We start from the raw sequence: 27,580 nt of genomic DNA, 5'->3' as shown, positions 1-27,580 counted from the left end.
CTCCCACCCAACTCTCAAACAAGTGGGACAACCTCAAAAGACAATATAAGGTGAGATATTGTATTTCTAGATACATACAATGCAGCTATTTCTATTGTGTCTTCATGACTGATACATTCCTTGTTCTCCCCCAGGAGCTGAAAACCCTCCCTACAGGGACGGGGACAGATTAGGGGGAGGCCACGGCAGCCACATGGTCGTGGTTTCCCCTGATGCATGAGGCCTTCGGGAGTCGGCCCTCCATGGAGCCTCCAGTCCTGATGGACTCATGGGTCCGGGAAAATGAGCCTACGGCTGACGTGGCCCCCAGTGGAATTGGCTCTTCATCCAGTGGAGCTGGGGCCACTCCTTGTGGCCAGGCAATTGAGGAAGAAGAGGATCCTGGCACAAGTAGCAGCACCACTACACTGGATGAAGAGCCATCCACCTCTCCCAGTCCCCCGCCTGCCAAGAAGAACAGGGCTAGTAGGGGGGCCCTCATAGACTATCTGAAATAGGAGGCCAAACGAGAGCAAGAACGTTTTGAGGCCACTCATGCTAACAGCACAAAGCTGTTAGATGTATTTGAGCAATTTATAAATAAATGATTTTGTTTCTAAGTTTTTGCAATGTTTTTATTGTTCCATTTTCATACACTTTGTTTGTGAAACCAGTTTTCATTTGTTAAACCTGTTGGCACAACACAATAAACCGCGAATGAAGGCACACAGTGTGGTGCCCAAGGCCTTCATGTCCTCAAGTCCAACAAACAATCATGGTCTTGAAGTTCAACTGGGTGCACACGTGGAGCTGAGAGCAGCCCTGCCAGTCTGTCTCGCTGGCCATGTCCGCCTCGTTCCCCCCTCACCGGATGTGGTGGAGCCACACCAATGTCCCCAACATCCTCTGCAGGCTCAAGGATGTCCCCCGCTATGAGGCAGATATTGTGCAGGACTACACAGGCGGTGATGAGTGAGGGGACAAAGGTGTGGTGGACCTCCAGAGCGATGAAGAACAGCGATCTCCACCTAGTTTTCATCATGACAAAGGCCCGCTCTATGATGGAGCGAGCCCTGGCATGATGCTGGTTGAAGCGGCTCTGCACCCTCCCTTGCAGTGGTTCTGATGGGTGATGATGGCCTCCTGGCGAGGGGCTGCAATCTTTTCCCAGTGTGCACCAGTCTGCAGATGGTAGACTTGGGGACATCAAAGGCCCGGGACACCACACTGTACGACAAGCCGTGTGTCAACCAATACATTATAATTAAAATATTTCCTCACGTGACCAGCCTTGTGTGTTATTTGATGGCAGGACCCTCAGCAGGGCCTCCAGTGACTGGCGCCCCAGTCTGTAGTCCTGCATGAGGTCCTTCTGGCCATCAAAGAACACAGCAAGGACTGGCACATGAGGGTTTGAAATGGCTTGGATGGGATCGACATCCATCTGCAAAATAAAGATACCCGTTACCTTCCGCACCTATAGCTTTAACTCTGACAATTAATTGATCTTACATTAATTTTCTGTTGTTGGTGAAACCATTCATACTGCACCAGACTAGTGTGATGCTTACCTCTATTAAACAAATAGCCTGTTGTGCCCGACTGCTCCTGCATTATGTAGGCCTACTGTAGTTATGCACGCAATGGCATCAGACATCTTGCGTTTGGTAAGGTTGAACCTCTTTCGATCCGAAACTTATATAGGCCTGTACCTTCTTCCTAAATGACCTTCATGGGTTTCAGCTGGTAGTTTGTCACTGACTTGATTAGCTTTTAATTCAGCTGCCAAACCGCAGTCATTAGTAGTACTATTTGAAATGTTAATTTGCTACATATCCACACAAACAAACAAAGTGTGCAATCCAATGAATGTTAATCTAACTGGGTTTTGATAGATAACATATCTCTTTTTCTTTTCTCAATTATTTTTATTTCTATTGTGCACTAATCAATATTAATCAAACTATTGTTCGTTCTTCCATCCAGAGGAGGGGTTCTTAACCTTTAGATATTTGCATTTATGTCTAAATTGCTTGCTAAATAATGTGTAAAAGTGCCCAGACATGGCTTGTCTGTCTGTATCATGGTTCCCCAGCAGGGGTCGCTGTCGCCATTATTCTGAATCACTCACTGTTTACGGAAGTCCAAGTGACGTGTCACTGTCCACCGGAGCATTGTGGGAAGGAAAGTGGAGCTGTCGGCCGCTGATGGCAGACTGCTCAATTCGCCCAATATCCTCGATTAATGAGCATCCTTAAACGGAGATAAAGAGGAAGACAATGCTACTTACCGAACCTAATGTCACCGGGCTTTGAAGAGCAGGAACATATGCCGGTGTCATCGCTGCTCTCGTGCGCACAGGCGCGTAAAGCTGAGGATACTAAGTCAATGGTCTTTATTTTATTTTCCAAGGCAGCAGAATAAAGTAGCGACGGATTATACTCCCGCTGTGGATGGGTAGGGGGGCGACTGCTCTCCTGCATTCATTACCCTTTGAAGTTTCCTGATTATATTTGTCGAAGACGCCGTCAAAGATGTCGACCAGCAGCCCCGAAGCGGTGAAGAAATTGCTGGAGAACATGCAGACGGACCTGCGCTCTCTGTCCATGGAGTGCAAGAAGAAATTCCCCCCAGTCAAAGAGGTGAGGCTAGTTAGCTTCACTGAGCCGCTACCTTACTGTTTAGCAGCATGTCTCGTGTGTGTATATGATTTTGTGTTTGTTATAATGTTATAATTGTTTGAGCACGTTTCCCCACCAAACACTGGGCCTCTTCAGGACGTGGACACTGGGTTATCCTCATACTGTGGTGGGGAAATGGAAAGAGTCAGCTGCTGGGCCTTCCTGTCAACCAGGCGTCCAATTAAAGGGACATACAGGTGTTTAAGTTGACACGTTTCACTTATTTTCGTTAGGCCTAGTATGAATTATTCCTACCGTGAAGGTTGTTGAATATCTGAACTTTTAGGAGTTATAGATTCAAGATTAAAGGTTTGTTATATGTACAGTAGCAACAGTGTAGTTATGGCAATGTATTATCCGAGGCTCCTTCAACAATGCAACATGAATATATGGTCAAACAATTAAACAATAACATAGGAGAAAAATAAACAGAATAGAAACACAATGGTGGTAAAAGATAGTTACTTTTTCATTCCCCTATATTACAGTAGACACATTACCGTTCAGTTATTACAGATTATATCCACCATATATTGTCTTGTTAAAGTGTAAAATAATCCACATTACACACATATTTCCACGCATTGGCATCAGGGTCTTTCAATTATCCTAAATACCATATGTTACTCATATTCCAATGTTTTGACCACCTTACACATTTCCATCTCCATTCAAACCTGTTGTAAAGGGATGATTTAAGAAGTTAAGTCAAGTGCACATTACCCTGAAAGTCTATGCTCACAAACAGGAATGTATACCCTCAGACTAAAACCAAAACATTTAGCTTTGCCAGATAAATACCCCAAGTCAGGACCACCTGGTTTTATTTTAATACTAAGACAGCACTGCAGTAGACACACAGTAGGTTTTATATTTTCAGCAAATTGTTTTGTTTTTTAAATGTGTCAATGGAGACTGCTGTTAGGCGTAAATAGTCAGTCTAATATCTCATATCTTAAATTGGCTTCACAACAAGCTGGCCAGTATTGACACAGCCAAAGGCGACTTCAAGCTGCGTTTTGTTTTTTATATTCCTTGGATTGAGTTACTGTTTACGGCCGCTGACTGGCTTCCTTGTGTGGTACTGTGACATCATGGCTCAGTTTAAGAACCGAATAGTACAAGGAGGTGCAATGTGAGGGCTTTCCACAGCCTTTACTGTCCGATTCGACAACAGTCAACCGTTTATGACTTCAACTTGCCTTAAAGAACACAACCCTGGCCTTCAGCGGTCCACAGGGCAAAGTTAACTTACATCTGTTATTGAATGCCTTTTTCACCTTTAACAAAATGACTAAAAGATCAACACATAGTTCAGAGGCAGGTGTCATACAATACTGGATAAACAAAACATCCATTCACTCTCCACGTAGCATTTTATAAGGCAAGGCAAGTTTATTTATAGAGCACCTTTCCGCACAGGGTAACCCAAAGTGCTTTACAAAATAAAACAAAAGACATTTAAGAACAATATACAGATGAAGCACATTATAAAAAGGTATTTTAAAAACAAGCAATTCAAAAGCAAAGATAATAAAATCAACACAACAGGTATAAAATACGAGTAAGAAATAATATAAGAGTGTGGACACATAGATGCTATTAGATATATTGTGTTGCTCGTTTTGTTAGGCATTGCACATGAGTTACAAATATAATTGAATAAACAGTAAATACATTTCAATAGAAGAACAATAAATAGCTACAGAATATCTATAGAATACACAACTTTTAAATATATAGAATATAATTGAATGTAACAGATCAAGCTGTTAGCAAAGAAAATATACTGTATATAAAAAGCATACGTTATACAAGTGTGCAAAATGCCCCTTGATTCAAATTTAAAATGTAAATGCAATGAGAACATCCTATATTTTCTATCAATTGTTTGTCATTGATATGCACACACTATGTTTGCCTATGTTGATTCAACTCACCACGTCTTCACCTTATTTCCCTGTAACTCCCAGGTATAGGGAACTCACTGTTAGCTTTCATGTTATGCAACATTGGTCACACAGGTCTTGTGAAGAAATGCTGTAGGGGGCTTTGAGGCCATGGAAATATTTGCTATCCAGCTCAACCGGTTAACATATCAAGCTACACTTGTTTAGTTTGTTTCCCCTCAAGTATCACCTTGTTTAAAGGTTACAATAAGAAAGAGACACAGTTTATCGAGGTGCTTTCGTCACTGCACACATCTGCTCTCTCAGCTGCTTGCTGGCCCTTGCCCAGAGGGGCTTTATGAAGCATCTCCTTTAATATTGATTTATCACCACTCATGTCTACCATCAACATCTTCCCCTCAGGGATCACAACAGGGAGCAGCTTTGATGTTCTCAACCTGAGCTCACTGCTCCAGAGAGTTGCGATTGAAACAACCTTTTCCAATTTAAAGCCGTCATGGTTTTATTTGCTCGGGTGTTATTGTTCCACAAACAAGTAGTTGCAGTTCTTGTGAATGAAAGCTAATCGTGTGCCTGTTATAGCACACAAATGTAATCCTATTATTATTTTAAATATGTGTAGTTTATTTCACAGTGCTCCACATGTTCACCTCTTACCACTTCTCATTCATTTAGCTGCTTTGACATTGTAAATTCATTTCTGTCATGTTTGTTTGGAAATTAGAAATCTCTGTCCTCATTCCCCAGGCCTTCTTCATTCCAGTTCCTCCTCCTATTTCCCAATCCATGTCCCACAGAGACATTGCGCCACAGCCGGGGCTTTATTTGGGTTAAGAGGAGTCAAGAAGAGTCCCCATACATTTTTCTACATTGTAGCATCTCACACTTTAAGACTTTCTTTCATTGAGAAGCAGTCAGTGAAACCCACCAAGGAATTGCTGTTTGTTGTGTTCTGATTGTTTTTGTCGAGGTGCAAAAAAACCAAGCATCCAACAGCCAGCTCTCATCTCGCTGAGTGTGAGTCGGGAGCTGTCAGACGCATGTGGCTCACAGTGAAATGTGACAGATTGTCTTGGGAAAACCTGCAGAATTAATGAGCATTATTGACAACCTTTTGCTCACTTAGCACAAGCCATGTGTCAGACAGTTCATGCAGGCAGTACAGAGACAACATAGGAAGTGACAGGGAGTGAGGATTAAGTCACTATTTGACACTATTGCACTGAAACTCTTGACTGAATAAGCCCTTCTCATAATATGCTAAGTCGGTTCCAAAAAACTGCTGAGTTTCAAGACTTGCAGAGTGTTTCCAAGGAAGTCAATCTGTCACGAGCTTCACAAATGTTGCCTTACAAAGATATGAGCTGGCTGGAGACGTGGGGGTAAGTTCTGCTTTGTGGATCTCCACATTCAAAAGGCTCTGGAACAGAAATGAGCACTTTCTGATGTGTTCTGCTGCAAAGTCCCTTTCTACTGGTGTCAGGTTTGAACATCAACTCTGTGCAGGATAGTATATACAGTTAAAGTGATATGCCATACAGACAGGCTTAAAATGCTTCATACTATACTTCAATACTTTTACTTTTTAGTATTTATCCCCGGGGAAAATACATTTGATGACAGTTTATTTTGAAAATGTAACAAGAATATATAAGACGTTAAAGAAAAAGGGGCAAAAAACAGTTATTAAATAGAATATTGGTTTTGGTATATAAATATAAGACATTGTTGTGCGTTATATATCATACATAACAGCGTTAAATATGTAAACATGTGTTCATTACAATGAATGCTGTTGCGTATTAGTATTGATAAGGATACAAATGCTAAATATTACAGTTTTGAGAGTTCTAAAATATTTGCATGACAAATATTGATTGTGTTAAATAAACATTATTACATGGCAAGATAAGATCACCTATGATAACAATTTCATTCAACATTTACTACTATGTCATTAGCTTCTCAAATGTAATATGCATTGTGCTGGACTGGGACTGATCCTTTTTCAAATGGACAAAGTGAATTGAGAGATCAGATAACGTAGATGAGTAGACAGTGGCAAATGGAATTTTAAATCTTGATGCCAATGAAGCGGCAGTTTTTGGTTCCAGATTCAAGAACCAAATGTTTTAAAGGCCTCTGATAGACAATTATAAACCTATTTATACAAAACAGGAAATTGGTATCAATGTTTATTACTTTGTTAAATTCTCCATAATCTAATATGTTCTGCTTTCTATTATAATGCCGTCATCAAACCAGCTGTATGTCTCTCCCCATGGCGATGACTGTGTAATACGGACAGTCAACAGAAAGATGAAACCGCACGTTCTCTGAGGAAGTTATCTTTGATTTCATCACAAAGTGCCAATATCAAAACTATTTTTGATTTGAAGTTTGACAAGGTTGTGCATACAACATGTGTTTTCACACGCAGGGATTTGTTGTGATTGGGTTCCAGATGGAGCATATGGGTCCACTCGAGGCTGAACAAAGGAAACCCACACAATCTGCTTCTAATTGGAGCCATTTTTTGGTTTACTGGCTCCATTGGGCTGACTCACAGACACCACAATAGCAGCATCTTTCTGAGGAGTTGTTCAGTGGACAGATGAGCTCAATCAAGATGTTCTGTCTTGTCATCGTCCTCCTGTGAAACAACCTGCCTAAGACCCCATTTACACGCAAACGCATACGAAACGAACCAAATGCGATATGAAAAAAGTATTCCGTTCACACGAGACCGCTCGAAAGCGCTGGAGACGCTGCAGTACATATGCCGGGCCTGTAAGTGGCGCTCTACTTCCGCCACAAAATACACCAAAAGCAGCGAAGAAGACCTCTGAGCATGGTTGCCATGGTTGCCCTTCTGTTTATGCCCCGCGGTGGATTTTGCAACATGTAGTTCATGTAATTCTCCATGTCCACTTGTTGCTGATGGTTGTGGTAGAGGAGCTGTAGATTTTGCACTAACATCTGTAGCACTAGCACTAGCTACTGACAGTAGCTAGTGCTAGTGCTACAGCAGTGAGCAGCAGAGGTGGGGAGAGGCGGGGCTATGGCTTCATCGTTATCAGGAAATGATCATATAGGGCGTACACACGGAGCCGTTTGCCCCCCAGAGTGTTCCGTTTGCAGATCTATCGACCTTGGGAACCGTTACCGTTTGCGGGGTCCGTTTCGTGTGAACGAACGGGCTATACGAAAGAGAAAAGTAGCAGATACAACCGTTTGCGTTCTCGTGTAAACAGCACCTAAGATCCTCAATTATCATTTCATCCTCAGAGACACTTATGTGTTTCTAAACATACAATCCTCCCTTCATTTTATCGTCCCAGCAATGTTGCCTCGTTTCCAAACAGCGAATTGGAGAAAACACACTCATATCTGTCACTGCCCTGGGCCACAAGCTGCTGAACATCTCAGTGACTCATTTTAGTACTAGATTGATAGCTGTAGCACAAAGAGCAGGTACTGTATGTTGTGGCATAAAGGAGTTCACCGGCAATCACAGGTTCACAGATAAATACATCAGAGTTCCTGAACAAATGTTTGCAACTAAAAACGTTTGAACTTGAACATTAGTTTATTAAAAGTAAACGACCACGTGCCAACAGACTTGTTCCATCCAAATGACATCTCGACCAGTCTACTTCCGAGATGATGATTAAATAGCTTTTAATAACCACAACTTCAGTGTACATACATACATATGTAGTTAAATAGTTTTAAAGAATGGTCCGTCTTTTTCTTTTTCTTACTGTAACAAAACAACAACAATAAGCACTCAAGAACATGGAATGTTTTTTAAAATCATTTTCAATGTCAAGAAATCCCTATTATTTTTCTAAGACATTGTTTGGTATGTACAAATGATCATCATAGCTTAAATCGATGACTTAAATAAATTACAAAAAATCAAACCAACAGTTTAATCTCAAATCATATTATTCATAGTGCTAATATTCTGATTAAAGCTGTAAATGATAAGACAATAACAGCAGATGTTTGGTATCAGATGTTGTAACATGGGTCTAAATTCGAATGACTAATGCAAAGCCAGAGAAAATATTGCTCAGGCTTTTATTTTAAAGCTGGAAATATCATCTCAGTTGTTCATTCTTTAAAAAAACCTCACCACTACCCCAGACTTCACAGTCCTGGCACTTTTCATGTATCCCTCAGAGCTACAGTATATTTCCCCTCAGCCTCTGGGAAAGCAGAAGTAGCCGCAGCATGGTTGTAATTATTTGGGACTCAAATCGTCTCTCTGTTTTCTCCTCGTTGCCCTGTAAAGACCTCTGGCTCTGTTTGAGCAACAAAGGAGAAGAGGGAGACTAGCATTTTTCTCAAGATTAACTTCTTGAGTTAAGTTTGAATGAACGGGCACGGCCCACTCACTAGTGGTTGCTTGGTAACGGAATGTTCAGCAGGTTACGAATTGTTGACTTCACAGTGGCTCGACCTTGAGTCCTTGATGGTTAAAGTGGTATGACTTGCTTATCATTACGTTGTGCTTAAATACACGGAGAATGTGTCAATAGAACGGCTTGCTGCTTTTCTCCCCAATCTAATAAGACATTTGACACTATCTTGAGATGATAACTTAGAGGTTACGTGGATAAGATTTCATATTTAAACGTGGCCTCGTACTGTATCTTTGTGGCTGCATAGATTATAGGATGATGAGATATTGTAACGCAGTTATGCTCGTGCTGTATCCAAAAGATTGACTGGCTGTAAAAACTAAAGTATCAGTTTGTTTCGTCGAAGGTGATGCTGTATTAAATATAACTTGTATTCTATAATATCATTTTAATATTCATAAATTGATATATATTTATTTGCAAGAAAGCCACACCAACAGGCATGATTTAAAAAAAAAATAATAAAAAATAAAATAAATAATAATGTGTGAAATTAAAAACTAGGCATTAACTTTGTCCATCATGTTGTAATGTTGTGTTGCTATGTGTTGCAGATGCCGGTTACATAAGCATTGGGCTGGAATTTCTCACTAAGATGATTGACAAATATGAGATGACTAATGCAGTTGTGGTCAGCCAGTCTGCAGACCTGCAGTGCAGCTGCTTTCTGATGGTACCCATTTGCAATTTCTAACTTTCAGACAGGTACTTTGCTGTATAAAGTGGTTTCTGTCTAATGGTAATCACATCAAATGTCAGAGAACAGGCGAAGACAATTGTGAAAAGACGAAAGGGTGACAGGGAGAAGTGATGGGGAGATGTCAGGGAGAGGAGGAGGAGGAGGAGGAGGAGGAGAGAACGGGTTTGAGGGAAGATCTTGACAGGTTTGAGTCACATTTAGATAAAAACACCTCGTTTTGACTGGTCTGTTCATGTCACACAGTCTGACTCACATTCAGTCTGTCGTCCCCTCTTCCTGCCCTTTCTCTCTCTTGAAATCCCCCCTTCCCCCTTCACCCCTGCCAGACACCTCACCAGGGAAATCACTCTCTACGAGCACATCAAGGGGAAGCCTGTTTTTTTTACCACATTCACCAGCCCTCATTCTGTCGAACTGCAGCGAGGCCTTCCTGCTTCTACCCTGTGGCCATTCATTACAGGATGTCGTTTCCACCACCACTGGTGCTGCACCATCAGCAGCTTTGATACACGTTACATTGAATGTTAACCTAAATGTCTACTCTCTCTTCCCCCCCTCCCTTAGGCTGCAGAGTCTGGCATCGTGAAGATTAAGACCATCGCAGCCAGGAATACAGAAATACTGGGAGGTGAGGAAGTGACAAGAGTGAGATATCAACATGCCGCTTTGTCATTACACTTTGAAATAATAATAATAATAATAATAATAATAATAATAAAGCTTTATTTATATAGCACTTTTTCATACAACACAAAATGACACATCACAAGTTAAAAATACACAACAAGAAATTCCCCTCAGATTATTTGTTAAGAACTGTACAGGTACATGCGGCGAAATATAACATTGTATCAGGTTAATAGACACAAGGAGGTCAAACGTATAACAATAAAAATAAAATAACTAATGGTTTCTCTCTGACAGATGAGACACCAGACAACTGAGTCGATGCAACAATATGAAATATAAAATATAGTGATGAAAACTTACATCAAATATTGTTTCTTGTTGACTTACTCAAAGAGGCCCCATCATCTTTTTGGGGGGTTTCCCTTTAGTGAGTTATGTAGGTTTTTGTGCATTTAAATGTCGGCAAATGCTGAATACCAAAGTTTCCTTCAGAGGGAGTTTCTGGTCCACCAACACAAATATAAACCTGAACATGAGAATAATATGTCCTCTTTAAATTAGATTAATCTTGTTAATGAGATTATTATTGATTCCCTTGTCTGATTTATTTACATCACATATATCAAAGTGTAATCCTTTACTAATGGGCACCGTCACTTATAATGAAGAAACACAAGTGAGTACATGTTTTTATTTTTACATGAAACATCAGTGACATAGAGAAGGGAATTATCCATTATATTATGATTGATTTTAGTTTTATTTATGAAGTAAGTTTGTGGCAACCATGAGTTGTGTACTGTAGGCACATGATATCTAATTCCTCCAAAAATAAGTCATATTTGGGTACCACTTTACAATAAGACTACCCTTATAAAGGATTCATAAAGGGTTTATAATTAGGTTATGAATTAGGTTGTAAACTTTATTAACCATTTATAAACCAGTTCTAACATAGTTTTCATACCTCAACACAGGCTCACTATTTGGCAAGATGACTAAGCCTTATATTGGCTACCTAGCTTACTTTGTCGAACATCCTTGGTATCTGTTGTTCACTGAGTTGATTCCCCCCCCATCCATCTTGATGTTTCTTGGCATCTCTTTATGACCATGTATTTACGAGTTACTAACATTTATAGTTGCCAAAAGGGAGCCTTGTTGTAAAGTGTGAAACAAGTCACCATTTATTAATGAGTTACTCCCATTTCTAATACGGCTCAGCAGTGCAGATAAATGTGGGCTCTCTATTTGGCAAGCAACCGTTCAGTTGCCCTGTTTATCTCATGTCTTATAAAAGCTTATTAATGATTTATAAAGTGTGCACAACCTAATTAATAAATGAATTACAAACTATTCTTAAACCCTTTATAAGGGTAGTCTTATTTTAGAGTGGTTCCCGTATTTGTTTCTCACCCAATGAACTGCAAGATGAAGGAGACCTGCATATTAATATAAAAAGCTTTGTCGGTAAATTGCTGTAAATAAAAAATGTATGCTAAATCTTCTGAATGAACTGCAGAGTGCTTTTATGTGGCTGGGTGAATATTTGAATAGAAAATGGTGTCTTAATCAACAGCATCCAGCTTTTATTAACATTTGCAGAGTTCACACACAGTCGGCATTTTCCGAGTTCCACTGTTGACCGTCTGACTCCGACTGCCTCGCTGCAAACTGTAAACTGCACAAGAGGGCTCATTTATATCTTTTTCCTGAATGGATTAGTTTGAAAAGCCTAAGGATGTGTGGCAAGAAGACTGAGCGGTGAAACCTTTTATTCATGGAGGGGGGGGAAATGGTACAGGTTATGCAAAGTACTGATTCACTGTCAAGGTCACACTTTAATTTCATTTTAAACACGTTGTTGTTAACAAAATATTTAGAATTCCATGGCCTGATGGTTAAAACAAATAGCATGAACAGTTTTTAAATATATTAAAGGTATTATTAAGTTGCACAGTGTGTCTCTTTTTGTCTCATTGTGTAGTTTTCACCATTGAATTTGTTCTCCATCCCTTCCAATGCAGTAACAGTATTTTATACTTATGTCAAATCTAATAGATCGAGGATTTCAGATTATATTAGCAAGCTTTCATTTGTCTGAAACAACATGCAACGATTGATGCTGGAAGGTTTGTATTTGATATTCAGTGAAAGCATTGTAAATCATTGATGTAACTGAATAACTTCATTTCCCTCTGAGGAGAATTGACCCTGACATTTCCCTTTTTTTATCTGCGTCCTTCTCCTGCAGCTCTGAAGGAGAACAGCTCCGAGGTGGTGCAGCCCTTCCTGATGGGCTGCGGCACCAAAGAGCCCAAGATCACCCAGCTGTGTCTGGCTGCCATCCAGAGACTCATGTCCCACGAGGTGGTATCTGAGGTGAGCACCTTGAGCCAGCCGGGGGTTGAAAACTCAGCTGGCTTACACACACAGTGCACTGGGACTACGTTCACACACACACACACACACACACACACACACACACACACTCTCTCTCTCTCTCTCTCTCTCTCTCTCTCTCTCTCTCTCTCTCTCTCTCTCTCTCTCTCTCTCTCTCTCTCTCTCTCTCTCTCTCTCTCTCACAGACACACTCTCTCTCTCTCTCTCTCTCAGACACACTCTCTCTCTCTCAGACACAAACCCACACTCTCTCTCTCTCAGACACACACACACACACACACACACACACACACACACACACACACACACACACACACACACACACACTCTCTCTCTCTCTCTCTCTCTCTCTCTCTCTCTCTCTCTCTCTCTCTCACAGACACACTCTCTCTCTCTCTCAGACACACTCTCTCTCTCTCAGACACAAACCCACACTCTCTCACATACACACACACACACACACACACACACACACACACACACACACACACCATAGAGAAGTTGTAAGAGGAAACACATTAAACTGTAAATAGCAATTTAGAAAATGTTTCTACATCCATGGTATTGTTCATGTATATAAGTCCAGTGAAATAAAGTATAACTGTAATGAGAATACCATTATATTGTCTTACACAGTTTGTTTTGCCTTTCATCTGATCAACAAGGTTCATGATTCTTTGTCTAGGCTCTAAATTAAAGCTACACCCAGAATCTAATCATAGAAACACCTCGTTGATATCAAGCTGTGCCGGATTTCCCACAACATCTCTTCATTTCCTCCGTCTTCCTGATTATTAAGGTGGTTTTAAAAAAATACAATCAATAAGAACCCATTGCTCTCATCTGGATTCATCATCTTTTGTCACTCTACTTCAGAGAATGACACCAGGTGATTACCACCCACTAGAGTGCCGAATCAATTCCCGTGACCTTGTTTTTCTCCTTCAGAAAACAAACGTCTACATCATATGAGCAAAAAGGACATATCTGAAGTTCCCTTTATCATTTCAACGCTGGTTTTTCCACAATGAATCAAGGTTAAAGGTAGGGTAGGTAAGAATGGAGAAACCAGCTCGAGTGCGCTAGAATTTGAAAATACACAACCGGAAAAAAATCTGCCCCTTCCTTCAGACTTCCTTACAGAGCCCCTCCTCCAACACACACGAACGCACACATGACCAATCAGGGCACCAGATAAGTTTGTGCACAGATGGAAGGCTGACAGGCAGGTAGGCCATCCAGTTATTTTAGCCGGGCCGGCTCAGATGATTGGTCGTGGTCTTCACAGTACTACGGCTTCCACAGATGAAATGTTTTTTCATGTATTCATTGCTATCGGGATGTTAAGAGCATTCCATGGAATATAACAAAAAGTGTTTCTGAAGTGAATTACCTACCCCACCTCTAAGCTTTATTCAGATATTGAGGATTCTCACAATGAATACAGGATTAGTGTTTATTCTCACTTATTTTTCAACCGTCAAATAAATGTATATTGACTGACTTTATCAATATATATATATTTATCATATATATATATATATATATTGATAAAGACCTTCATTTTCCAAATTTGCACATTTAAGTTCACCGACCACCATAGGAACATCCTTTCTAATATTCTAAGGGTAATTCATTCGGATCAATACAGCTCATCGATACCGAATAGTTCTATCTAAAATCTAAATAAATGATTGTCGCTGAAAGTTGCCAACCCCCCCTTCCTGTTCTACTACTCTTTATGTCCTGCAGTTTCAAATTCTGTATTAAAGAAAACCGTCAGCCTTGAAAATATATTATTCTGCTGCTGCTGCACATTATTTATGTGTTCAATGCATTTGTATGCAGCTCTGAAGGATAAGGTGTCCATCTCAGGAAATGGATGACTCACATGCATTTAAATATAAGCTTATAAACTTCTTGAATAAACCAGCTTAAGTCTGATTTAATATCAAAGCGGCTTCAAAGACGGCTCCCTGGAATTGATGCACAACTGCTCTGTTAACACAGCGTAAAAACAACTGTTAGAAAAAGCTTATGGATTCATCTCATGCTTTCTAAACTTTGCTATGAGTCGTTTATTTAATTAGGATATGTAGGTTTTCAAAGCTTCTACTTTTGGTAGGAGACTCTAGGTTCTCTATGCTGCTCTCATAAAATAAATGTGATATTAGAGGGTATTTGGTGCAGCTCTGTTCAAGTCTTTACCCATTTATTTTGATCTACGATTAAACAACAAACCTTAACATATCAGAATTGTTTTTGGAAAAAAGCCTGAAGTCTCAGATCTTACTGCAACATCTTCAAATTGCTAGCTGCATATTTGAAGTTGTTCAAGGGCATCCCAACAGGAGTGTGTGAGGCAGGTTTTCTTAGATGTGTAGTCTCAAATTTCACAAGTTCACCAAGGCCTCAAAGATAGCCTTTTATCTTTGTTTATGATCTTTTTGTACAACCCTCCGCCTGAGTCCCTCTACGATTGGCTAGTATCACGATGTTGCGCCTTGCAAACACCTAAAGACACACACATCACATATTCCTCACACACACATTTTCTGATCCATTGAACAATGTATCTCCTATAGTGTTCCTCTGCCAGAAGCACTCATCAGGAGCTCTGAACTGCAGCTTTCAAAGCCACCCGAGTGCCTCACAAGACTAAAGTGTACCTCCTCAGTATTGATTCTTAAGGAGTCAGACTCTGAGTCATGCAGAGAGAAAGTGCTGATAGTCAGTGTCATTTAGTTTCCTCTGGGAAGGAGAGGGATCCATTCAAATGTTTCCTGACATTTGAAAAAGGAAAGTGCACACACTGAATAGCCTGACTGCCTTTCTAGGGCTCTGGTGTGAAAACACCCAGGAGCAAGACTGTCACCATTCCCAAATCAACCTCTGCAATGAAAAGACTGCTAATGATAATTGTAGGCTCGTAAACCACATCTAAATGTGTCTGTAAACAAGGTCGTTGTTGTTGTTGGATAATTATATGACATTAAATAACAGTCAACAATGACCTAGACCGAAATCACAACAGGAATGATTGGGATTTACAACATATCAAAAACTCTTTGTCCACAGAGAACATGTCCTTTTACTTCCTGCAGTATCTTGAATTTAGCTTTGGATTTATAGCTGAGTAATGTACAGCATGTAATAAGACAACATATTGATAATCAATAAATGTTTTAGGTCAGTAATCAACTAAACATTTAGCAGCCTCTCAAATTTACGAAGAAGTCTGATTTTCTGTCAAGCTATATTTGTGACTTCTGGTCAAACATAAGCACTTTTGTAATATGTTATAAACCATATGATTAATTTAAGAACCTACTAAATAATAGTTGAATCAGTGAAAGCATAAGAAATCTTAATGAGATGTTCTTGATTTTTCTTTTCATTTTTTGAAATATTGAGTCCCCCTGTGGCTCGAGCTCAGAGGGTTTGAACAATAGTTGTATTTTGGACATCTTGACCCACGAAAGGACATGCAGTGTCACTCGCTGTGAGCCTCAAGTGACATGATATCGACAGGCAGCTTCATTTGGTGTTTTTAACTCCATGATGCTATGACCCTCAAGCAGGCAGTTGTGTGTGTGTGTGTGTGTGTGTGTGTGTGTGTGTGTGTGTGTGTGTGTGTGTGTGTGTGTGTGTGTGTGTGTGTGTGTGTGTGTGTGTGTGTGTGTGTGTGTGTGTGTGTGTGTGTGTGTGTGTGTGTGTGTGTGTGTGTGTGTGTGTGTGTGTGTGTGTGTGTGTGTGTGTGTGTGTGTGTGTGTGTGTGTGTGTGTGTGGTCTGACTGTGACCTCAGTCCTTCTTTTGACCTTTTCTGTCACAATGTAGCAGCTCTGATACTTGTAAATTGAGCTGCTAATACTTGTGTGTGCATACTGGTGGATGATCAATGTATGCTGAGATTGAGATGAATGTTAACAGGTGTGTTTGTGTGTGTGTGTTTGTTTGTGTGACAGGCCGCTGCGGGGAACATCATCAACATGTTGTGGCAGCTGATGGAGAACGGTCTGGAGGAGCTGAAACTCCTACAGACGGTCCTGGTGCTGCTCACCACCAACACAGTGGTACACGATGAAGTACTTTCTAAGGTACATCAACAACACACTCCTTTATTGCACCAGCTTTGAGTATATACATACATCCTACTTCCTTTTAGTGTGGACTTTATCCTTATAGCCAAGTGGAGTGAGTCATCTTCCATCTATTATTGAACTGCAGCTGTAATGTTTTATCATACCTATAAATACATATATTGATGGTGTCCTTGCACCAGATCTGGAAGCATCATCGTAGAACATTATATTTTAACACTACTTTTGTTCAATTTCACAGCATACCAACATATTTCCAACTCTTAAGTCTCACTGTGTAAAGAAACCAGATCAATCTTTGGAACCTGTAATGGCTTAAATATATTCTTAGCATGTTACCCGTTCTGTTGATGGACCACACCTGTCGCAGTAATTCTATTCACTTCATACCATGTATTTGTATTCACATGCTGCATAATGTGTGTGTGTGTTTTGTCCCTCTCCAGGCCATTGTGCTGTGTTTCCGTCTTCACTTCACCAAGGACAACATCACCAACAACACGGCGGCCGCCACCGTCAGGCAGGTGGTCACCGTGGTCTTTGAGAGGATGGTGGCTGAGGACGAGCGCTACCAAGGTGAGAGGGCACTGGTTCCTAGTGTAGGAACATTAAGAGTTCACATAGTAGGAAGGAAGTAGAAATGAAAAGACAATGTGCTCTCATGTGGAGGTGTCTACGTAGGGAGTGCTGATTGGTATCCAGGTTATATGTGTGATTGATTGAAGGTCAGGGTCAAAGCTTATTAATCAGTGATTGATTCATTGTAACATCCAGTCTTAGTTTATTCAAATTTTCTTATTGTTGAGATGGATGAGATAAAAAAATGCGAACAATAGAAAAAAAAAATGAAAGGAATTAAACCCTACTGTATGTTAACATAAAAAAACATCATCAAACAAACCATCAAGCACATAGAATAACTGTTATCACAACTTCACAAACAAGCAAAAGCAATAGTTAAAGAAAAACAACTAGAAAATAAGACATGAACATCAAACTGAAGAAAAGCCCGGAAGGTTCAAGATGATATTAGATTTTCTTTTCACGTGTTCTCAAATCTGGCAAGACTTTGTTTTTGTGAGCTCACACTTTTCTTGCTGATTCTTTAATTTGACAGTTTTTCTGCCAAAAAAAGCTTAACAACTAATATATAACTTGTCACTCCTCCACAGGGATTGTAGAGCATCCTCCTCCTGTCCAGGGAAACACCAACCGGCGCTCTGTGAGCACGCTGAGGCCCAGTGCTAAGGATGCATACATGCTGTTCCAGGTACGTCCACCAGGGGGCGCCACCCTTCTACACAGCTCTGTGTGCTCTTCAAGGGAGGAAACCTTTCTACCAAGTTGTTTTTAGAAACATGCTTATGATCTTAGCTAGTGTTGGACGAGACCATAAATCAAAGTCGTTCTCAAAACTCTAAATAATTGATTGAAGCTTTGACGTTAAGTTTTAAAGAAATATACAAATTGTTAATTCCTTTCATCTTTGCAATGAAGGGAATGTTGCATTTTAAAAGGGATCCAAAGCTCCCTTGTCGTCCTCACCCACGATGCACTTGTGTGTGATCATCGTTTCAGCAGAGCTCAGTGACAGCACTGTTTCATCCTCTGTGATGTGTGTAGCATATAATAAAACTCCATTGTTTAACCCTGCTGTTCTCCTCCCTGCAGGACTTGTGTCAGCTGGTGAATGCCGACGCCCCCTACTGGCTGGTGGGGATGACAGAGATGACCCGGACCTTCGGCCTGGAGCTGCTGGAGTCTGTTCTTAATGATTTCCCCGGGGTATTCCTACAGGTACATGCACTGATGGACACTTATCAGATAAATAAATCAAGATAGCTCTTATATAAAACCATATATTTATAATTTAAGTTATGTTGATACGTTTTATATGTAGGGTCCCAGAGAAATTGATTTGATCCCATCCCTAACATAGTTTTCTTTTATGCAAATTGTGGTGTTAATCTTGTGTTTGATGTTTTCTGGTTATAATTTGGGGGATATTCTTATGATCTGAAAAATATATCTCCAAACAATCTTTTTTTTTTTACTTTTCACAAATCAAACGTGATATCAACCAAAATGTATTGAGTAAGATATTTTATCACAAGCATCAGTAAAGTAGTAAAGCACGGTCTTTTGATGGTCTGGTGATACATTACAATTAAACAAGTACGTTGCTGCAACGTCATTTAGTGTCATTGTCCTTTCGGATTTCAATGCGTCACAGATGCATTTCTATTTAGGCTTTCCCCACTATATAGTTAGTTTGATAGGTTTATTTTTCCGCTACTTGCTTGCCCCCCCCCGCTAACCTGTCTGCCTCTTTTCCCCTACTCCCCCTCCTATCCGACTTGTAAAGCGACCTTGGGTTTCGTGAAAGGCGCTATATAAATATTATGTATTATTATTATTATTATTATTATTATTATTATTATTAACATCACTGGATTCCTGTATAGTTTTTCCGCCTGTGTTTAATATTGTATCTTAACATCAAAGATGCAGCTTAATGCAGTGAAGCCAACTCTCCTTAGTGATCCTTAATGTTTCTACGCTTCACCTGATCCCAACATGCCCTATGTTTTGGGTAGTAGTGTGTGGTAATACCCTTCTCTTTCTCTCTCCGTTTCCCCCCCAGCACCAGGAGTTCAGCTTCCTCCTGAAGGAGCGAGTGTGTCCCCTCGTCATCAAGCTCTTCTCCCCCAACATCAAGTTCCGGCAGGGCAGCAGCTCCGCCTCACCGGCTCCTGTGGAGAAACCTTATTTCCCCATCTGCATGAGGCTGCTGCGCGTGGTCTCGGTCCTCATCAAGCACTTCTACAGCTTACTGGTAAGGGAGGGGTCTGCAGTGATGGTCCACCGGCCAGAACTGCTGTCTGACGGATGCTTTAGAGAACTGCTAATTGATCTGGTCTGATTAGCATTGGATTAGCGTAGTATTCGTTTTGTTTTAATTCTGCTTTAGGCACTTTAATGAGCTTAGCTGCCTCCGAGCAATTAACCAATGCAGCTGTTTTTAATTAGTGATATGATATCATTTGAAATGGAAATTAGTTTTTCCCCCGTCTGTCAGGAGAGCTACAAAATAGCTTCATCAAAGCCTAAAGGGATTATGGGATTTAGCCAGATTCCAGTTACAGGACAAAGCTGGCCAAACATCTGTCCCAATCTGATGCTGTGTGTCTGTGCGTGTGTGTGTTTTATATAGGTGACAGAGTGTGAGATCTTCTTGTCTCTGCTGGTGAAGTTTCTGGATGGGGAGAAGCCACAGTGGCTCAGGGCGGTGGCTGTAGAGTCAGTCCATAGGCTCTGTGTGCAGCCACATCTACTACGGTAAGCAGCACTAAAGCTCCACTAAAACAACAGCACATTTTAATTAACGAGTTTCATAACTTTGAAGTGTTTCTTAAACTCATATTCCACAGCTGCATGGTGGGAAAAAACGACTGGAGTTACTGTGTGCCTCAGACTGCTTGAGAATGGGTTATATCTCCTTTAGTTTAGTTGGCAGATAACTGCAGTGATGCATCTGCTCATAATAGCTCAATGTTTCCATAATTGCTGATTCATCTACCCCCTGATACAACTATAGAGCACGGACAAAACAAACCCCACTGTGGAACACACTCTCCACTACCATCCAAATAATATAATATATTATTATGTATGCATCCTCTTCTTGTAATACCTTTGCTTTCAACAAAATATTAAATACATGGAAAAATTGATTTTCCATCAGCATGATTCTTGGAAGTAATGTTGGTCAGTGACGCGTGCAACTTGTGTTAACATCTTAGTATTATTACCGTAATTTTCGGACTATAAGCCGCGCCTTTTTTCCCATTTTTCGACGCTGCGGTTTATATAACGATGCGGCTAATCTATGGATTTGTACAGCTAACGGCCACTAGGGGACCTCCTAAATCTATGGATTTTACAGGTTACAGTCCACCACCTTTAACTCTATGGGCTCTATGGCCGGTCCGCGCCCCCCACCTTTAAGCGGCGGGCTCCAGCAGGAAAAGCTGGAGGCCGGAAAAGAGTGAGACAGGTAGCGCGCAAAAGTAAAAGTGGAACCGAGAGTGGTACGAGAGACAGAACGAGAGCAAGAAAGACAGACATTACGAGGGCGAGACAGTTTGTCCCCGTACCATTGGTTGAAAACCGCTGCTGTAGATCACTGCCGGTACGTGCGCTGGGAGCGCACCGTTTAAGTTTGAAAGTAGAAAAGTTTGTGTGTCTGAAACGCTATGTGATACAGTACAGTTTACACAGAACATGTTCTGTAGCTACTATTGCACTAAATGGTAACACTTGAATACGTTATGCAAATATACAACTTGTTTGTTGAAATGTTAATAAATGGGAGCTTCCTCAAACAGCCATCTCTTTCCCGACAATCCCCTCTGTGCACGAACCCTTACATATGGTAATTAAACATTAAAACACCTGCGGCTTATAGTCCAGTGCGGCTTATATATGTACACATCATTCAATTTAGCTGCTGCGGCTTATATTCAGGTGCACCTTATAGTCCGAAAATTGCGGTACTTAAACACCACTGCATATATTGTAATATATACACTGTTACATCCATATATGGATTGTACAATGTGCACAATTTACTTTAACTTACCAATATAACTCAATCAAGAGGCATGGACTATTGTTCCCCGCAACGCTCATCTTAACCTTCAATGGACAAACCAAACTTTATCGGGACTGTAGTGAAGCTGAGCATTTCTATAAAACAGTGATAAGCCCGGTTTCAGTTCAAACCAGAAATGAAAGTGGGAAATGACTGATTGACATGACCTGATAGATGGTATGATTATACATATAGGAGAAGAAATTAATTGTATTATGAAAATGGAAATTGTTGCAGTTTTGGTGATTTCCACAATTGTCTCATTTTCTTGTAGGCCAATATTCACTGGTCTGAGTTATCTACTCATTTATTTGAAGTTATTTACTTCATCATCTGCGAGTATGAATTTATGTTTATTAGATTTTGAATATAGACAAATTTCAACTTGTCTCTATTGTTGTTCATTCCTCCTAAAATGTAATTTTGATGTATTGATTAGATCTAGTGTTGCGAGACATTACCATGAATCTATTTCATACTATTATTTAAAAAATGTTTGGGAGCTACCGGGAGGCTCGTCTAATTGAGCGAGTCTGTATGCAAATTTATTGCAATCTATGTGCAGATAAATGTTGGGTTATGTATGTGATGGTGTGTGTGGTTGAAATTGTGTTACATCTATGTTTTAGTTCAGCTCTCATTTTGATAGGAAGTGAAAAAGAGATAACATTTAAATTGCCATCTTAATGTTGAATAAGTTACCAAGTAAAGGGTTTAAATTGGCGCATATAAATATATGTAGTCTAAGAAATAAAGTGTCTGAGATGTGAGATGGAGGAAATATTATCATGTGGTATTCATTTGTTAGCAATATCTGAAACTCACTTAGATGACACATTTAATGACGCTGCTACTGTTGATATTGATGGATATAGAATATTTAGAAAGGACAGGAATGCATATGGAGGTGGGGTGGCAGTTTACATTCAAAAGCAAATACCAGCTAAAGTGAGATATGATTTGATGTCTGCTGATATGGAAGTACTTTGGTTGCAAATTAATTTACCTCACTTGAAACCTTTGTTGGTAGGATGTTGTTACAGACCTTAAAATGCAAACTTAATTTATTTTGACAAATTATGTGAAATGTTAGACAAAGTTTGTGATCTTTACAGAGAGATTTATTTTATCGGAGATTTAAATATTGACTGGAATATGTTGCACTGTGCCCTTAAAAACAAGCTGCAGACAATAATTAATACATGTAACTTGGTACAAATGGTGACTAAACCTACTAGGATATGCATAAAGAAAGATGGGTCAAAAAGTGCAACTTGTATTGATCATATATTTACTAATTTTAGTCATGTATGTTCTCAGGCAATATCAATTCCAGTAGGGTGTTCTGATCATAATTTAATAATTATCGTGAGAAAGACAAAGGTGCAAAAAGCTGGACCAAAAGTAATTGTGAGGAGATCAATGAAATATTTTAGTGAAGAGTCATTTATGCAGGATGTTCAAAAGATATGCTGGAAACATGTTTTTGAGAAAGTCGATCCGGATGATGCTCTTGATGTCTTTAATTTGTTATTTATGCAGGTGATTGATAAACGTGCTCCACTTAGAAAACAGACTGTAAGGAGCTTTAGAGCACCCTGGTTAGATGAGGAATTAAGGGATCTAATGAAACAAAGAGATGAGGCAAAAAATGTAGCTCTCTCATCAAGTTATGAGTGAGATGGGCAAATTTATAGAAGGTTAAGGAATTATGTTACAGCATTAAATAAAAAGAAAAAACAGTTGTATTATGGAAATAAAATTAAAGAGATAAAGGATGACAAGAAAAAACTGTGGAGTTTAGTGAATGGCATGATGGGCCGTAAGCCGAAATCCACCTCAACATATCTTGAGGTGGATGGGACATTTTTTACAAAACCAGTACAAATTGCTAATCATCTGAATGATTATTTTCTGGATAAAGTAAAACATTTGAGGAGAAATATGAATCAAACTATAAATAGTAACTCCACATTTCTAATAAAGGATTTAATTATGAAAAATAAGAAGTGTACATTTAAAATAGAAAAAGTGACAATTACAGATGTTGAATGTCTACTAGGTAAATGTAATGATAAACCACCAGGAGTGGATAATTTAGTTGGTACATTTCTTAGATATGTTGCTAATTTTGTTGCAGAGCCTATCTGTCATATTATACATTTGAGTATTGATAAATGTATTTGCCCACAGGCATGGAAAATAGCAAAAATTATTCCACTTGCAAAAAATCCATCTGGACCATTTTCTGGTACAAATAGCCGTCCAATAAGTTTATTACCAGCATTAGAAAAGATAATGGAGAGAATAATTTTCAATCAAATACAAAAATACTTTGAAGGTAACAAACTTAATACTGTGTATCAACATGCTTACAGACCTGGCCATTCCACATGCACCGCTTTAACACAAATGACAGATGACTGGAAGGGCGAACTAGATAATAGGAAGTTAGTGGGTGCAGTACTACTTGATTTTATTTCTGCTTTTGATGTCATTGACCATTCTTTGTTGTTACACAAGCTGGAACAATATGGTTTTAATTTTGAAACGCTGAGGTGGTTAGAAAGTTACCTGACAAATCGAAGTCAAACTGTTTTTTTTAATGGAAGTCTCTCAAAGATGAAAACAGTCACTTGTGGAGTACCTCAGGGTAGTTGTTTGGGACCACTTTTATTTTCTATTTTTACAAATGACCTACCATTAGTGTTAGAAAAAGCTAAAATTGTAATGTATGCAGATGACTTAACAATATATTATGCAGCATCAACTACAAGAGAGTTGACAAATGTTATGAATAAAGATCTACTACTGATATCAGAGTGGGTCATAAATAATAAGTTGGTACTTAATGCGGGAAAAACAAAATCGTTATTAATAGGATCAAATCATCAGTTAAAAGGTGAACCAAAATTGCAACTACATTTAAACCATATTGAAATTGAACAGGTCATGGAGACAAAATTGCTAGGTATAACCCTGGATCATAAATTATCTTGGTCTAAACAAATAGATAATGTATGTATTGTATTGTATTGTGTATGTATTGTATGTAAAATGGGAAGGGGTGTGTCAGTTGTAAAAATAATTGTAAAATATTTGCCTATGGATGTCAGTAGACAAGTTTTGGATGCTTTGGTTCTGTCACAGCTTGATTATTGTTTGGTTATATGGTCTAGTGCTGCTGAAAAATATTTAAACAAACTACAAGTAGCACAAAATAAGGCAGCACGGAAGGAAGGTTTGTATTACCCAAATCTAAATCAAATATGGGACAGAAAACAGTCATGTACAGAGCCATGATCAGCTGGAACTCTTTACCGGTTCACATCATTCAGGAACATTCTCAAGTACATTTCAAAAGGTTGCAAAAACTTATTTAAGTATTATAAAGTAAATTTGAACTGTGCCTGTGGCTATGTATGCATATATTATGATGTAAACTTATTTGTATTTACTTTTGTTTGGCCTTAGGATGGCGATAATTGGATGACCATTTTAGTTTTCACTTCATTTCACTGTATCTTGCATGCAATTATGAGCTGTTTTTATTTATTTATTTATTTATTTTATTTTGTTGTATGTAGGTTTATGTATGTGCACAAAGACAAGACAATATGTAACATGTAGCGTTAGCAGCTACTATGCAGTGCTGGGGCTGACAAAGCGCAAACCTGATGGCAAGCTAAGTCACGAAAGTTGAGCAAAGTCTGAAAAAATAGAGCAGAGTCGCTGACGGTGTAATAATGCACCATCAGCACCCAAATGGCCATTTTCTTTATCCCATCAGTCATGTTGTGTTCTGTGTCGTTACAGTTCCTTCTGCCAGTCATACGACATGAAGCAGCACTCCACGAAGGTTTTCAGAGACATCGTCAACGCTCTAGGATCCTTCATCCAGTCCCTCTTCATCCTCCCTAACCTGGGCAACAACGCTGCTCTTAGCGCACCTGCTGGTCAGTACACTGATTTTTAAGACTAACTAAACCCTCCTTTTTGAGCTCTGGAAGGCTGTGGTAAAGTATTTTATTCAACAAATGTGGTTCCTTGAGCGTGGATACATAGGAAAGACAACACACAACTTTTCTTTGTGTCGTTTAAGGTCTGTAGATGTTTCAAATAAACCTGTAAGTCAGATTAAGAGGCATTGTGCATGAATTCTTAAACAAATAGCTTCAGAAAGTAACATTTAAATCAATACACATGATTGTACAAGTTATCATGGGAATGTCATGGATATTTGGTAGCAAGTGTCCTCGTATATCTCTTTTCCTTTATTCCATGTTGTCTTTCTCTCGAGGGGGCTCAGGTTCGGGGGCCCAGGGTTCATCACAGGGGGGTATGGGCCCAGGAGGGATCAACAGCAACCAGACCACGCAGGCTGCGTTTGAATACCGCGGCACCTGGATCCCACTCATGACCGTTAGCGTCCAGGGCAGCGCCAAAGCCACCTAGTAAGTACTGTTTCGACAAGGACTCAAGAAGTTCACCTTTCTGACTCCCTTTATCTCTTTCCATTCACATGTACACAAATGTAATTCCTTGCAGAGAACAAGCGTAGGGAAACTATCTTGGTTCTGCCTAAAGCCTGTACCATCTCTATTAAATTAGCTGTATCCTGCAAGCGGCGATAAACGATTCCGTGTTAAACAACAGGGGATCAGTGTAGGGCAGAGATCAAAGGCTTAAACCTGCTTGAGGAGTTGAAATGCTTTTGTTGTGCGCCATCGGTGTTTGTAGGGTAATACCGGGAATTGCATTAGCCAGAGGCCTTCCTGTCGCAAAGAGAGTCTAAATTGGTGTCTATTTGCTGTAATTAGGATTCTTGCTGGTGGTTTTTTGAGGCTGTTTCTTAGTATGAGAGAGAGTAAGGCACACACCTTTTTGTAAGATTTGTTTGGGCTTATGTACAGAAGAATCAGAACAGAAGATTCAGAAACAAGTTTATTGTCAAGTAGGTTTACAAGGAATTTGCTTTGGGGTGTATTTTGAATAAATAAACACAGTTAGAGAAGATACATTGTAAGAAAAGGACCAATACATAGACTAAGCACAGTATTATAGGGCATAGTATTCTAAAAATAAAATCAAATATGTGCAGTTTTGGGATGTAAGGTGCATGGTAATAAGAAGTCTGTATACTCAGGATAACTGATTTTAATTGATGTTAAAAGTAATTTGTGTATAGGGAGGCGTCGTGCCATGATATGACCCTCAAAGAAAAATGTATACTTTTATGTACATTCTTGCTTCCTGTGTATTGTCAAACTTTATATAAAACAGTTGATATGCACATTATATTATTGAGTCACCTTGCAGTGCCTCTAATTACAAGGTGCAATATATTCAAATATGCCCTACCTTGCTTGAACATGCAAACATTTACATTTACGGAAAGACTTCTATTTACTCATAGACAGTATTGAGTTCAGGATATGATCTTTATCTCATTTGCTCCGTCTAGTCTGGAGATGCTGGACAAGGTGGAGCCCCCGTCGATCCCCGAGGGCTACGCCATGTCGGTGGCCTTCAGCGCCCTGCTGGACCTGGTGAGGGGCATCACCTCCATGATCGAGAGGGAGCTGGCCGTGGAGGAGGGGGTCGCTGCTGAGTTCAGGGAAACTCATCCTGGTCAGCAGTGGCAGCCACAACCCGGTGAGAATGTTTTACTGCGTCATGGCCGAACCCAAGGGGATTGTGGGTGGAAGCACTTCCATGACCCCTGGTGGCCAGTATGTCTTCTTTTCCAATAAGAGATCAAAATGGAGGCATGTTTCTTTTCCCAGGTGATAATGGACTGAAATGAGTTCTGGATTCTATATTTTTTCTTCAAGTTATTCAATTTTAAAACAGAGAATTCATACAGACAAGCTACAAGGGAGCAGAGTTAGTTGACGCAGGCGGGTAGAAAATAGAGGAATCAACATCTGACATTTAAAAAATAACTACAAGCTCCATAATAAAGAAGCTCAGTAACAAAACAATAATATTTCAAGTCTCAAGGTAGGACTCATCAAAGTCACCTTCAGAGGCAACATGATACCAGAAAAGTTCAAATACAGTTCACGATACAATCAACCATAACATCCTTT

The 27,580-nt window shown here is 39.7% G+C and overlaps 1 protein-coding gene and 1 long non-coding RNA gene across 4 annotated transcripts in view; one reads left to right on the top strand and one right to left on the bottom strand.

Moving 5' to 3' along the window:
• Positions 1–587: 587 nt before the first annotated feature.
• LOC307040174 lies at positions 588–1,591 on the bottom strand. The gene is made up of 2 exons (XR_013808441.1): positions 1,551–1,591; positions 588–1,423 (listed from the first exon to the last, which is right to left on the bottom strand). It is a non-coding gene; the product is annotated as an uncharacterized lncRNA (long non-coding RNA).
• Positions 1,592–2,120: 529 nt separating this feature from the next.
• The window catches only part of mon2 (MON2 homolog, regulator of endosome-to-Golgi trafficking), a 48,000-nt gene continuing 22,540 nt past the window's right edge, over positions 2,121–27,580 (top strand). The window contains exons 1-12 of one of the 3 annotated variants that reach the window (XM_079681438.1): positions 2,121–2,621; positions 10,265–10,328; positions 12,585–12,712; positions 16,700–16,831; positions 17,281–17,410; positions 18,007–18,104; positions 18,506–18,631; positions 19,479–19,670; positions 20,049–20,173; positions 25,305–25,444; positions 25,789–25,942; positions 26,953–27,143. In XM_079681438.1, the coding sequence (XP_079537564.1) occupies positions 2,514–2,621; positions 10,265–10,328; positions 12,585–12,712; positions 16,700–16,831; positions 17,281–17,410; positions 18,007–18,104; positions 18,506–18,631; positions 19,479–19,670; positions 20,049–20,173; positions 25,305–25,444; positions 25,789–25,942; positions 26,953–27,143 (1,588 nt within the window). In that variant the 5' untranslated portion in view covers positions 2,121–2,513. The remainder of the gene's footprint in view (positions 2,622–10,264; positions 10,329–12,584; positions 12,713–16,699; positions 16,832–17,280; positions 17,411–18,006; positions 18,105–18,505; positions 18,632–19,478; positions 19,671–20,048; positions 20,174–25,304; positions 25,445–25,788; positions 25,943–26,952; positions 27,144–27,580) is intronic. The other 2 variants (XM_079681439.1, XM_079681440.1) reach the window with 2 other exon arrangements.

Source organism: Notothenia rossii (assembly GCF_949606895.1).
Source record: "Notothenia rossii genome assembly, chromosome: 5".
NCBI classification, from domain to species: domain Eukaryota; kingdom Metazoa; phylum Chordata; class Actinopteri; order Perciformes; family Nototheniidae; genus Notothenia; species Notothenia rossii.
The sequence above is the reverse complement of the archived record's forward strand: the minus strand, read 5'-3'. Positions and strand labels throughout refer to the sequence as shown.